The 13,487-nt window shown below is 47.7% G+C and overlaps 1 protein-coding gene across 1 annotated transcript in view; it reads left to right on the forward strand.

Moving 5' to 3' along the window:
- Positions 1-7,762: 7,762 nt before the first annotated feature.
- Positions 7,763-13,487, forward strand: part of LOC308171106 (cohesin subunit SA-1-like) — a gene marked incomplete at both ends in the record, with an annotated part of 18,614 nt that continues 12,889 nt past the window's right edge. Inside the window, 9 exons of the mRNA XM_080545977.1 lie at positions 7,763-7,788; positions 9,233-9,332; positions 9,765-9,956; positions 10,715-10,811; positions 11,255-11,331; positions 11,741-11,945; positions 12,189-12,340; positions 12,602-12,799; positions 13,289-13,387. Coding sequence (XP_080402103.1) covers positions 7,763-7,788; positions 9,233-9,332; positions 9,765-9,956; positions 10,715-10,811; positions 11,255-11,331; positions 11,741-11,945; positions 12,189-12,340; positions 12,602-12,799; positions 13,289-13,387 — 1,146 coding nt within the window. The remainder of the gene's footprint in view (positions 7,789-9,232; positions 9,333-9,764; positions 9,957-10,714; positions 10,812-11,254; positions 11,332-11,740; positions 11,946-12,188; positions 12,341-12,601; positions 12,800-13,288; positions 13,388-13,487) is intronic.

The following is a 13,487-nucleotide window of genomic DNA, read 5'->3' on the forward strand; positions in this document are numbered from 1 at the left end:
TGCTGTTGACTCATCAGAAATATAATGTTTTATTTAGCTCATCAGTGGGCACTCAGCACCATGGACACCTCCAGCCCAGCACCTTGCACCACGGTTCCTGCCCTGCTCCATGGATTACAACGTAATAGCAGTGGAGAGTGTGGCTGTGTAGCTGCATAGCAGTGGAGAGTGTGGCTGTAGCTGTGTAGCTGCATAGCAGTGGAGAGTGTGGCTGTGTAGCTGCATAGCAGTGGAGAGTGTGGCTGTGTAGCTCCATAGCAGTGGAGAGTGTGGCTGTGTAGCTCCATAGCAGTGGAGAGTGTGGCTGTGTAGCTGCATAGCAGTGGAGAGTGTGGCTGTGTAGCTGCAGAGTAGTGGAGAGTGGCTGTAGCTGCATAGCAGTGGAGAGTGTGGCTGTGTAGCTCCATAGCAGTGGAGAGTGTGGCTGTGTAGCTGCATAGCAGTGGAGAGTGTGGCTGTAGCTCCATAGCAGTGGAGAGTGTGGCTGTGTAGCTGCAGAGTAGTGGAGAGTGTGGCTGTGTAGCTGCATAGCAGTGGAGAGTGTGGCTGTGTAGCTCCATAGCAGTGGAGAGTGTGGCTGTGTAGCTGCATAGCAGTGGAGAGTGTGGCTGTGTAGCTGCATAGCAGTGGAGAGTGTGGCTGTAGCTGCATAGCAGTGGAGAGTGTGGCTGTGTAGCTGCATAGCAGTGGAGAGTGTGGGTGTGTCCTACTACCTGTATGGAGATGGTGAGGAGAGGAGAGGAGGAGGAGAGGACAGGAGAGGAGAGGAGAGCAGAGGAGAGGATAGGAGAGGAGAGAAGAGGAGAGGAGGAGGAGAGGACAGGAGAGGAGAGGACAGGAGAGGACAGGAGAGGAGAGGACAGGAGAGGAGAGGAGAGGAGGAGGAGAGGACAGGAGAGGAGAGGAGAGGACAGGCGAGGAGAGAAGAGGACAGGAGAGAAGAGGAGAGGAGGAGGAGAGGACAGGAGAGGAGAGGAGAGAAGAGGACAGGACAGGAGAGGAGAGGAGGAGGAGAGGAGAGGAGAGAAGAGGACAGGAGAGGAGAGGAGGAGAGGAGAGGAGAGGAGGAGGAGAGGACAGGAGAGGAGGAGGAGAGGACAGGAGAGGAGAGGAGAGGACAGGAGAGGACAGGAGAGGAGAGGAGAGGAGAGGAGAGGACAGGAGAGGAGAGGAGAGGACAGGACGGGAGAGGAGAGGAATAAATAGCAGTAAATGCAGCAAACAGACAGCTAACTAAAGTACATTTGTTACACAAACGTACCTTTGCTGCCTTGTTGACAATGTCCCGTCCTGTGGCCAAGCCTTGAGCCAGTGCTCTGGCTGCAATGAATGCCCTGGACACCTGAGAGGAGAGAGGGGAGAAAGGGAGAGAGAGAAAGACGAGATCAGCTGCTTGTTGAAAATATGAAATGTGCATTATGAGAACCTGTTGAACAGAATGGTTGGATTCCTCTGAAACACTCTTTTCAAACTGTACCACTGAAGGCCGAGGAGTGATCGCCTATCCCGCAGGTCTTCCAGACACACAGAATCTAACCAAATCCCAACGATAAGGGTTTTCGAAGTCAGTCACTCGCCTGTACACGCAGCTTTCTGGGCCCGTCCCCAAAAGGCTGCAGTTGTTCTGCGTGTTTGCTGACACACTCCAGGTACTCCTCACTGAACTGGTACTGAGGGTTGACCAGAGAGAAGACACGCTGCACCAGCCTTGACCAGAACTCTGATAACACCTCCGTCAGACTCACACTGCCCCCTGTGGCCTGAACTGGTACTGAGGGTTGACCAGAGAGAAGACACGCTGCACCAGCCTTGACCAGAACTCTGACAACACCTCCGTCAGACTCACACTGCCCCCTGTGGCCGGACGCCAGAACCCACACCTTGGAAGGGACATTGATTTGTGTATGGGTGGGTGGGTGGGTGGGTGACAGCCAGGACCGCAGAATTCATGGTTTTACGTTGCTTAAGCACTGAATAGATATACATAGTATATGGACCTACAGTAAATACTAATATGGAATTTAAAAATTCAAACACGCCCCTGGAATATGCACAATTCAATCTTCACTTTTGATTGGGTGGGTAAGATGCACGTTTGGGTGGGTTGAGCCTTGTAGCGACCCCCCCCCCCGCACTATGTTACACTCATTCTCCATCACAACCTGGTCCTACACCTACTGCACATAAAATGTACCCAAAATGTCAATGTGCTGATTTTGGACATTTTAGGATTTGTCTAAATCCTGACATAGGCACATTTACTTGCATATCTCTCAAGAATAATTTAAGATGGAATATTTGCTTCTCTGATGGCCAAATGCCCATTTATAATGTCCACCCAGACAATGTTGTATTTTCATTCAAAATTGGAAGATGCAACCCTGTCCAATATCCAAAGCTATAGAAAATATTTTGCAGACCAATATTATCAGCCAATACAGACTCAAAATATCTATCTATTGGCTGCACAGAAACTCATGCATTTATCAATAGTTATAATGGTCAATTTTGTTGTTTGTATTCAACATACAGTATTAACATACTCCACCTTTGTATACTGGTTGTTAGGACTAACAATGAGGCTTAGGCTACAGGGCAGAATAAGGGGTACCAAAATCCAGATTGCTGTTGTGAGTAAGGTGTATTATGATGATACCCAATGGTAATGGTGCAGTTTTCTAAAAATCAATATTGCAAATTTAGTAGTGTGTTGAGTAGTGTGACACAGTAGTGGCCTGGCCATCTGGAGCACCGGGAGAATTGCCGGTGGGCCGGTCGATCTGCGGGCTGCGTGGCCGGTGGACTGGGGGTCTGCAAAGAAAGACATGGGCCAAAAATAAATAAATAAATAAATAAAAGATATGTGAAATGTGCGACGCAGGCCCACTCCTCCATCTCCCCCAGCGTGGCAGTCCCATTGGTCTATCCTTACATCCACGCAGGCCTGTCTGCCACCCCCACTACAAAACAGACCAGGACTTTCAACTGACACACACACACACACACTTTCAACTGAAAGAACAAACTAGTGTGACATAACTATATTCAAGCTTGACATACAGTAGTACGCCTACCCACACCCACCATGCCAATGGTCAGAGAGCTGGGGGCCTGTGATCCTTTACATTAGGTTACGTTACATAACCATAATGTATGTGTGTGAATGTGGTATGAACGAAGTGTTACTAGTCAAGATCTTGCCATGGGGCTGTGTGTGTGTGTGTGTGTGTGTGTGTGTGTGTTTCTGTCTATCTGTCTGTCTGTCTGTCTGTGAAAACAGATGCAACCACCCCCTAGGCATTCTGTGCCTGATTTGTAATCCACACCAGTGTTCAGGCCAAATCTATGAAGTAAGCATTTACAGCATTTACATTTTTGTCATTTAGCAGACACCTTTATCCAAAGTGACTTACAACAAATACATTTGTCCAAGTAAGTGAAAAATATTTTTTTTGTAGTAGTAGTAGTATCTTCATTAGGCTAATATCACAGGCTATCACATATCCACAGGCTATTCACATCATAGCGGGGGACTTTAATCATGTCGACCTGAAGGCAGTACTACCCAAGTTCTATCAGCATGTAAAATGTGCAACGAGAGGAGAAAAAACACTGGATAAGGTATACACCAACATCAAACGTGCTTACAAGGCTAGTCCGCTAGCTCATCTAGGCATGTCTGACCATGTGTCAATCCTCCTGATTCCTGCATACACTACAATGGGGAAAAGTGCTCCCACCACCACTAAGACTGTCAGAACCTGGCCAGAAGGGTCCGCTCCACTGCAGATCTGCCTAAATGACACCCTATGGCAGGAATATGAGCATGAGGACCTGGAACAGTACACGTCGTCGGTTCTGAACCACATAGTGAACTGCACCAACTCAGTCACCGTGGACAAACGGGTCCGGGTCTACCCCAACACGAAGCCATGGATGACTGGGAAGGTCCAAAAACGGATAAATGAGAGGGACAACGCCTTCTTCGCAGGGAAGCGCACACCGCTGTACAGGTGAGACGCGTACTGAAGGCGGTGGACCCCAGGAAAGCCTCGGGGCCGGATGGCGTCCTGGGACGGGTGCTGAGAGACTGCGCCGACCAGCTGGCCGGGGTTTTCACCAACATCTTTAACCAGTCCCTGTCCCAGGCCACCGTCCCACCCTGCCTGAAAACCTCAACTATCATCCCAGTCCCGAAGAAAAGCACGGTGAGCTGCCTAAACGACTACCGCCCGGTGGCACTCACACCAATCATCATGAAGTGCTTCGAGAAACTAGTCCGGGCCCACATACTCACACGCCTCCCGCCCAACCTGGATCCATACCAGTTCGCCTACAGAGCCCACAGGTCCACAGAGGACGCCATAGCGACGACTCTCCACGCCACTCTATCCCACCTGGAGAGGGGAAACAGCTACGCGAGACTGCTCTTCGTGGACTTCAGCTCCGCCTTCAACACCATCCTTCCAGACAGGCTAGTGACCAAACTACTAGACCTGGGTCTATCACACTCTATATGTGCGTGGATCAAGGACTTCCTGACCGACCGCCCCCAGAGGGTGCGGGTGGGCCCCCACACCTCCACAGCCCTCAGCCTCAGCACTGGGTCCCCCCAGGGCTGCGTGCTAAGCCCCATCCTCTACAACCTCTACACCCACGACTTCACCCCCGTCCACCCCAGCAACTACATCGTAAAGTTTGCAGACGACACCACCGTGGTGGGATGTATCTCGGGGGGGGACGAGGCGGCGTACAGGGATGAGGTAGACCAACTGAGCAAGCTGTGCAAGGTTAACAACCTGCTGCTAAACAAGTCAAAGACCCAGGAATTCATCGTAGACTTCAGGAGGAAAAAGTCAGAGATCCAGCCCCTGCTCATCGACGGAGAGAGCGTGGAGAGAGTCTCAACCCTCCGATTCCTGGGACACCACATGCGGGATGACCTGGCCTGGAAGGACAACACAAAAGGCACCATCAAGAGGGCACAACAGCGGCTATACACCCTGAGATGCCTCAGGAAAGAACACAACAAGCAGGAGATACTGGTGGCCTTCTACCACGGCGCAGTGGAGAGCATCCTCACCTACGGCATCTGCAACTGGTTCCACAGCTGCACAACAGCGGAGAGAAATGCGCTACAGAGAGTCGTGAGAACAGCACAGAAGATCACCGGCGCCCCCCTCCCCTCTCTGGAGGAGCTGTACAACACACGCTGTCTCAGGAGGGCCTCCAAGATCTCCAGGGACCCGACCCACCCTGGGCACGTACACTTTGTCAAGCTGCCCTCGAACAGGAGGTACAGGACCCCGGCCGCTAAGACAAACAGACTGAAGGACTGCTTCTACCACAGGGCCGTCAAGGCCCTGAACACAGAAAAGGCCTAAGTTCTGGGCCCAGGACAGTCCGGACGGATTGTATGGCAGCTAGTGCTGAGGCACAAACATGTACATTTTCAAGCCTGCAAACTGTGACACTTTAAAATAATGTGTAAAAATACTTTTGTGCAATATGACAACCCTAGTTGACTATCTGTGCAGTATAGTACAGTGGATTGTGTACATAGCCTTTATTGATGTAAACCAGCTCCTTACCTTCTTGTGATTTTATGCTTTTATGCTTTTTCTAAAAATAAATAAATAAATCCCTTTCCTAACACCAGGGGAGCCACCCCTCCTAAATTTCGTTGTTTGGTACCTGTACTGTAGCAATGACAAATAAAGTCCATTCCATTCCATTCCATATCAGATAGACACAGAAATTGAGTAGAGGAAATATTTAGGCCTTTGAAATAGAATATTGCAATACTCCTGTGTGACAGAATTTGTGAACATAGATGTCTTTACTCACTTAATGTATCTATTAATTTATTATTATATGGCATATTTTTATGACGGTATGGGACAGGGCTGGACTGGGACAAAAATTAGGCCCTGGCATTTTTGGCCCAGACAGGCCCACCCCAATCGGTCGGACCACACCCACCAGCACAAAAATACTTGCCTTATATACTCGTCTTATATACTGTGCTGTACAGTCATATGACAAACTGTAGTATTCCCCCAAACCACTACAAAGACGACGACATACAGTAAGCAATGGTACCAGTGCAAGTAGACCAGTGTACTCAGTGATCAGATTCCAGAGCGAATTTACGAACGCAGCCTTGTTGTTCTAGATTTTTTTTTCCATTATCAACCTATCATTGCGCTTTAGAGTAAAACAAAGCACGCAACTGTCGCGTCTATCTTTTCATGGCAACTCTACATTGTGATTTACAAGGGATATTAACTAATATTAAGTAATATTATTACTTGGTTACATTTTGCAATTGATCCGCGGTACACATGCGTGCCGAACCGTGGGGGGCGATCCGTTACACCCCTACACAGCTACCTATATTTTCCTTACCGGGTCAACGGTTACAGGCTGACTCGGCCCCGCTTCTTCTGTATCCTCTCTATCCTCTGTATCTGTACCCTGCTCCCGCTCCTCCCTGCTAACCTCCTCTTCAATCCTAACCCTATCCCTAAACCTCTGTATTCTGTACCCTGCTCCCGCTCCTCCCTGCTAGCCTCCTCTTCAACCTGTTGCTGTTGCTACTGTGGTAAACTTGAGGGTGCAGCAAACATGTCCCTAATGTTTACACATTTGGCAGCATCTGCCTCGAGTTTCTTCTTGTTTTTCTCCCTAACTTTTTCCCAGCCTCCCTTCCGTTTTAGTGTGCTTTTGCGCTCCATCTCTCTCAGTATCTATCTAGTAACTATCCAGGCTAACTACATTTATTTTGCCGGCCGGCTCGGCCCAAAACTACAGCGAAACTGAGACGGAGGTCTGGTGCTGCGTGCGTGCGTGACCCCTGACCCCCCCCCCCCTTCTCTCTGTTGATTGGGCCAGCCCAGTGTCTGTATAGAAAATTGGCCAATGGGCCGCTGTCCCAGATTTATGGGCCGTTCAATGGTAGCTTTCGATTTATGGCCCGTTCGATGGTAGCTTTCGGCCGGGCCGGCTGGTAAAAAAAAAAAAAAAAAGTTTTTATTTTTATTTTTATTTTGCCTGTCGGCTCGGCCCAAAACTACCGCGGCCCACCGGGCAAATGCCCGGTATGCCAGATGGCCAGTCCAGCCCTGGTATGGGATGAAGCTGCCACTCGCATTGATTTAGCAAGTAAAAGTCATTGCGGCTTTTTTTCATTGCTGTCTCTCAGGCTTCAAATCTTGGGGGCGCTGTTTAGTTACTATGCAGAAAACTAACAAGCGACCAATCATAATGACATTACAAATATTTAGCCAATCAACATTTAGCCAATCAGCGTCCGAACCAGCGCTCTTAAATACGGATCTTCCCGCCTCTAAAACCATTGTCTCTCTGTCAACCTGAGGAGGAACTCAATTCACGGAGGTCAACAACATCAAGTAGTAATTTCGCAGGTAGGTCGCTAAACAAACGTTTAAAAGCAACGTTTTTAAAGTATTATTATTATTACGAAGAAAATCAACATTTCCACTTGTTCAGTTTGAAGATAACTCAAGTTCGCAGCTAAACGTTTAGCTAGCTAGCTGAAGCCTGTGTTAGTGTGTTGGTTAGCTGCGACCAGCGAGGTAACCGCGGTTACCTTAGATTAGAGGTTTGATAGTTAACCAAAGCGTCTAAACATATAGCTAACTAAGTCTTATTTACTTTCATTTCCACAGTGCTTATCTAACGTTTCTAATGTCTGTTATGTTCAGTTAAATTGAAGTTCGCTGCTGACCCGCCAACGAACATGGACGATGAATCAAGCCTTGACAGGTGAGGTAACCTGAGGTAACCTGTAGACAGGCAGTGATGTGAATAACGGCGTTATTTTTTTTACAGTAACGGGTAATCTAATGAATTACTATTTCCATCGTTACAACGCCGTTATCGTTACCGGTAATTCAATGCGGCGCGTTACTACTGAAGCTTCTCATTGTCATCCGACCTCAGTCACAGCTGCAAAGGTGCTTTGGTTTGTTAGGGAGGGGGGAGGGGCGAGACAACCGCTTAAGTGATCATGATTGGCTATGGTAGAGTTAAGTGATCCTGATTGGCTATGGTAGAGTTAAGTGATCATGATTGGCTATGGTAGAGAACATGTCATGGTAAGCCAACCATAGTTCAGTGTCAACACTTCATATGTAGGGTGTTCACACATATAATTTTGCTTTCACTTTAGATTAAAATAAATATGTCCATCTCACAGAGAATTTCATGAGAAAAACAATGGTCCAAACCCCATGGTTCTATCATGTACGGTTCAAAAGTTATCAAGGTTTACCTCTTTACATACACATCATGTGAATTCCAGGAACATTTCATGGTAAGCCAACCATAGTTCAGTGTCAACACTTCATATTGGCTAGGATGTTAGATGACTGGGTTGGCTGGATGAATGAATGCATGCATGGATGGATGAGTGTTAGGAAGGAGTGTACGGATGGATAAATGAATGAATGAATGAATGTTTAGGAGCTAAAGTTGGATTTGTCCAAGAAATTCATGTCTTATTTTTTCAGTACTTCATATTGTTTAACTGTTTACTTTTGTTGTGTTGAAAAAACTTGAAGTTACAGTCTGTCTACCAGTTGTCTGAAGTTGTGTGACAGTTTGATTTATTTAATTTACACTACAAAGATTTAAAAGCACTTCATATTGTTAAATGTTTACTTTAAAAAGTAACGCAATAGTTACTTTCCCTAGTAACTAGTTACTTTTATAATGAAGTAATTCAGTTACTAACTCAGTTACTTTTTGGGATAAGTAACTAGTAACTATAACTAATTACTTTTATAAAGTAACGTGCCCAACACTGTAGACAGGTGAGGTTACCTGTGGTAACCTGTAGACAGGTGAGGTAACCTGTAGACAGGTGAGGTTACCTGTGGTAACCTGTAGACAGGTGAGGTTACCTGTGGTAACCTGTAGACAGGTGAGGTTACCTGTGGTAACCTGTAGACAGGTGAGGTTACCTGTGATAAACTGTAGACAGGTGAGGTTACCTGTGATAACCTGTAGACAGGTGAGGTTACCTGTGGTAACCTGTAGACAGGTGAGGTTACCTGTGGTAACCTGTAGACAGGTGAGGTAACCTGTCAGGATGTTCATTTCCCAGTGTACAGGCACAGTGGGTAAAATATAAATAATAAAAGGCATAGAATGTTTTTTTGTTTTTTTTCGACCTATCTGTTCCTAAACTCCTTCCCATTCTGTGCAGTCTTGAGGAGATGGAGGACATATCTGACTGTGGCAGTGACTTTGAGGTCGAGCTGCAAGCCATGAAGCGGAAAAAACAGACCACTGCACTTGGACCTCAGGTCAGGCCAGCAGACACACACACACACATTAGTCAAGTCAACTAATCACATATAGGTTCAACTGTTGTTCCCTCAGATATCTTACTAATAAACGTTGTCTATAGCAAAACAGCATTCAGTTCAAGTAGTTAATTTTCGAAATGCTGCACCTTAATAGATTTTTTTAATTGAAAGTGTGAATGAGAATATTTATTTTGATTGACTTTTCAGTAAATTATACCTTTTTAATAGTAGATTGCAGCTGGTTGCAGCAGTATTGACAGACTTTTTTTATTTAAGAAAGAAAGACCCATAGTTTGTTCTGTAAACCAAACAATTTTCTTTTTTTGGGTTTCTTTTTAAGTCGTTGTACCGGAAACATACCGAACCATGACTTAAAAACCGAGGTACGTACTGAACCATGATTTTTGTGTACCGTTACACCCTTACCAGCCACCCAAGAGACCAAGGCGTAAAGCTGCATCCCAGCCTGGCCCCAGCTCCCCAGCCCGCCCGGCCCAGCCCCCACAGCCCTCCCTGGGGACGTCCAGGCGAGGCGACCCCAGGCGTGAGAGGGACGGGGACCAGAACATCAGTGCGGGGGATATGTATGAGGCCATCCGGTCTGGGAAGAGTGCAATGGTGGTGAGAGAGGGAGGGAGGGAAGGAGTGAGGGATTGAAGCTGGGGTGGATAGAGAGAGAGGGAGGGAAGGAAGGAGGGAAGGAGTGAGGGATTGAAGCTGGGGTGGATAGAGAGAGAGAGAGAGAGAGAGAGAGAGAGAGGGAGGGAAGGAGTGAGGGATTGAAGCTGGGGTGGGGGTGGAGAGAGAGAGAGAGGGAGGGAGGGAAGGAGGCGATGAGTGATGATGGGGAAACAAGGCCTTTAAAGCCCACAATGGAGGTGATTATCATGCACTGTCAGTAGCTGACTGATCCAACCCTACGTTGTCCCCTTTGATGTAGAGAGGAAGGAACGCTGCCATTGGGTCACACAGTGAGTCAATGATTGACAGCCCATGTCCGTCCCACCCATTGTTGTGTTCTGAAGCTCTGTTTCCCCATTTCTGAGGAGGGGGGGGGGAGGGAGTGAAGGACAATGGGCAGAGAATGAACAGAAACTAAGAATGATGGGCAGTAGAAAATAGTTTTCCTCTACAGTAGTACCACAATACAGATGGTATTCAGGCCCTTATTCTAACCCCTCTCTCCAGAAGATGGAAAAGCCTCTGTGGCTCATTGAGCACAATGTGTAGTTCGGCGGGAGATGTGTGTGTGTGTGTGTGTGTGTGTGTGGGGGGGGGGGGGGGGGGGGGGGGGGGTTGGTCGTAGCTGTCATAAGGATGACACCTCCGACCTTGAATACCGTTCCCTGATTGGCTGTGTCCTCTATGTCAATCTCCAGACGGTGGTGGACGAGTGGCTGGCCAGCTACAAGAAGGACCGGGAGGCGGGACTACTAGAGCTCATCAACTTCATCGTGCGGTGCTGCGGCTGCAAAGGTCAGGGGTCGGCCAGAGTGTCTGAGAGATGGAGAGGCCAGGGGGGTGATTGGGGTCAGAGTTCACAAGATTATCTTTTGACCTGGTCCCAGGAAAGGCATCGATCAGCACTACAAGCCATTGATTACTAAGCTGGGCTAACAATGCTAGCATCAGGTAGCCTCTGTGGTGTCTGTGTCTGTCGATACCAGTCCACTATAAGGAGGAGTTAACGGGTGGCTGAAGAAAGCCAGGGCCCAGGGTTTTCTTACTGGTAGCAGAGGGGGTTTAAAATATTCAAAATAGATAATAAAAAAAGAAAATAGTTGACATACCTGTATATTTTAGAGTGTTGTTGTGAGTAGTGTCTTATGTTCATGTCGTCTTGTCCAATACAAGTATGTGATTGAAAAGGAACAGACTGCAGGGAAGTGTCTGTCATCTTAGATCCTCCCTCTCTGCAGGTGTGGTCAGCAGGGCCATGTTTGACAACGATCAGTACCCAGAGATCATCGGCACTCTCACCAAAGAGTTCAACGAGGTGAAGGAACATGGGGGGTGGGGGGTATTCATCAACGTCGCTAAAGGAAAATCCAGGCTTATTTTTGATAAGTTCTCTACTGTAAATAAACATGTAAAAATGCTCCTTCTTCTAGCATTGTGACTGCTTGTTTTTCTTATGATGACTGATAGACGATTCACTTGTTTAGACAAATTGTACTCGTAAATCACTTTGGATAAAGGCATCTGCTAAATGTCTAAAATCAAATGTAATTGTACAATATTCTGTGTGTGTGTGTTTGTGTGTGTGTAAATATACATTTGGCAAGTGAAAGTGACTAGGTAGCTGTGCTGATATTGTGAATATCGGAAACGGCTGGGAATGCTTCTTCTCGGCCGGCTCACAATGCTCGATCTGACCAGCCTGTCGTACGCCCGTCTGCCGTCAGGAGTCTGTGCACTACCCCCTGAGCTCCCCTGGCCCCCAGTGGAGGACCTTCAGGGCCGGGCTGTGTGAGTTTGTGCGCGTGTTGGTGCGCTCCTGTCAGCACAGCCTGCTGTACGACGACTACCTCTTCTCCTCCCTGCTGGCTCTGCTCACGGGGCTGTCCGACTCGCAGGTCCGCGCCTTCAGGCACACCAGCACCCTCCTCGGTGAGCCTCAGGAGCGCACACATACACACACATACACACACACACACACACACACACACACACACTTTAATGAAGTGTGTCATACGAACTCACACACACACACACTTTAATGTTATACGAACACGTGTACACACACACACACACACTTTCACTCACCTTCTTTCGCCACACACATACAGTAGCACATACAGTACATGCGGTGTGTGAGCATGGTTATGAGTATGTCACCCCTCACCCCCCCAGCGATGAAGCTGATGACGGGGGTGGTGGAGGTGGCGGTGGTGGTCTCTACCCAGATGAAGACCAGCCAGCGCCGCTACGACGTCGAGCAGAGCAAGAGGGCCGAGGACAGGGCCGAGGAGAGGCTGGAGGAGCTACAGGTGACCATCAGAGAGGTACAATACGCCCACACACACACACACACAGACACACAGTCATAGGGAATCCCTTTTTAGGGACATTTGAGCTGAGTGTGAAAATCCATCTGTTCTGTTCTGTGCCTCCTCTTGCCAATTATGTAGGTAAAGGAAACAAATTTTGTTAACGCCTCTTTACTTAACATGCCAAAATCTCAACGTGTGAGTGTGCCTGTGCGTGCGTGCGTGCGTGCGTGTGTGTGTGTGTGTGTGTGTGTGTGTGTGTGTGTGTGTGTGTAGCTGCAGGAGCATATTGGGGAGCTGTCGGAGATAATGAACAGTACCTTCAATGGTGTGTTTGTGCACCGTTACCGGGACTGCGTGCCAGAGATCCGAGCCGCGTGTATCAAGGAGATGGGAGTGTGGATGAGGGAGGACCCCGAGGACTTCCTCAACGACGGTTACCTCAAATACCTGGGCTGGACCCTGAATGACAAGGTTTCAACACACACACACACACTGACACCTAACCCTTTTTTCAAACAAAGGCTAGCTCATAAAGTTCATTATGGCTCGCCCCTCACACATAGACCTAGACCTAGTAAGGTTCATTTACACATCTACTGATGAAAAAGCCCAACTACTCTTTAGGGGGTCGATGATGATGATGTTTATTTACAAATTTGAGCTTTTCAAAAAATGCCGGTTGAGAGAGGACGCTGGCGTTGCTTGTTCGCCGCTTCTCCGCCCGAAATCTAGGTGTAATTGCAGAGTAGATTGTCCTACAAAGAAACTTGTATTATTAAAAATGTATTAGACCCCTATACTTTCTTTTATTTATTTTTGGTTTCTTTCTATTATTACTACTCGATCTTTTCAGCGTCTTTGAGTGTCTAGAAAAGCGCTATATAAGTCTAATGTATTATTAGACAGTAGACCTATTTCTGATCGCGTGTGTGTGTGTGTGTGTGTGTGTGTGTCCTGCAGCAAAGCTCAGTGCGTCTGCAGTGTGTGCTTGCCCTGCAGGGTCTCTACCAGGAGAAGGACTTCATTGGGCGCCTGGAGCTGTTCACCAACAGGTTCAAAGTATGTCTCGTTCAAAAGACCTTTATGTACACTTTCTTTCTGTGCTGTTCTCTTTCTCTGGGTCTCTCTCTCTCTTTTTCTCTTTCTCTCTCTTTTTCTC

The sequence above is a fragment of the Nansenia antarctica genome (assembly GCF_963989245.1).
Source record: "Nansenia antarctica genome assembly, chromosome: 15".
Classification (NCBI taxonomy): domain Eukaryota; kingdom Metazoa; phylum Chordata; class Actinopteri; order Argentiniformes; family Microstomatidae; genus Nansenia; species Nansenia antarctica.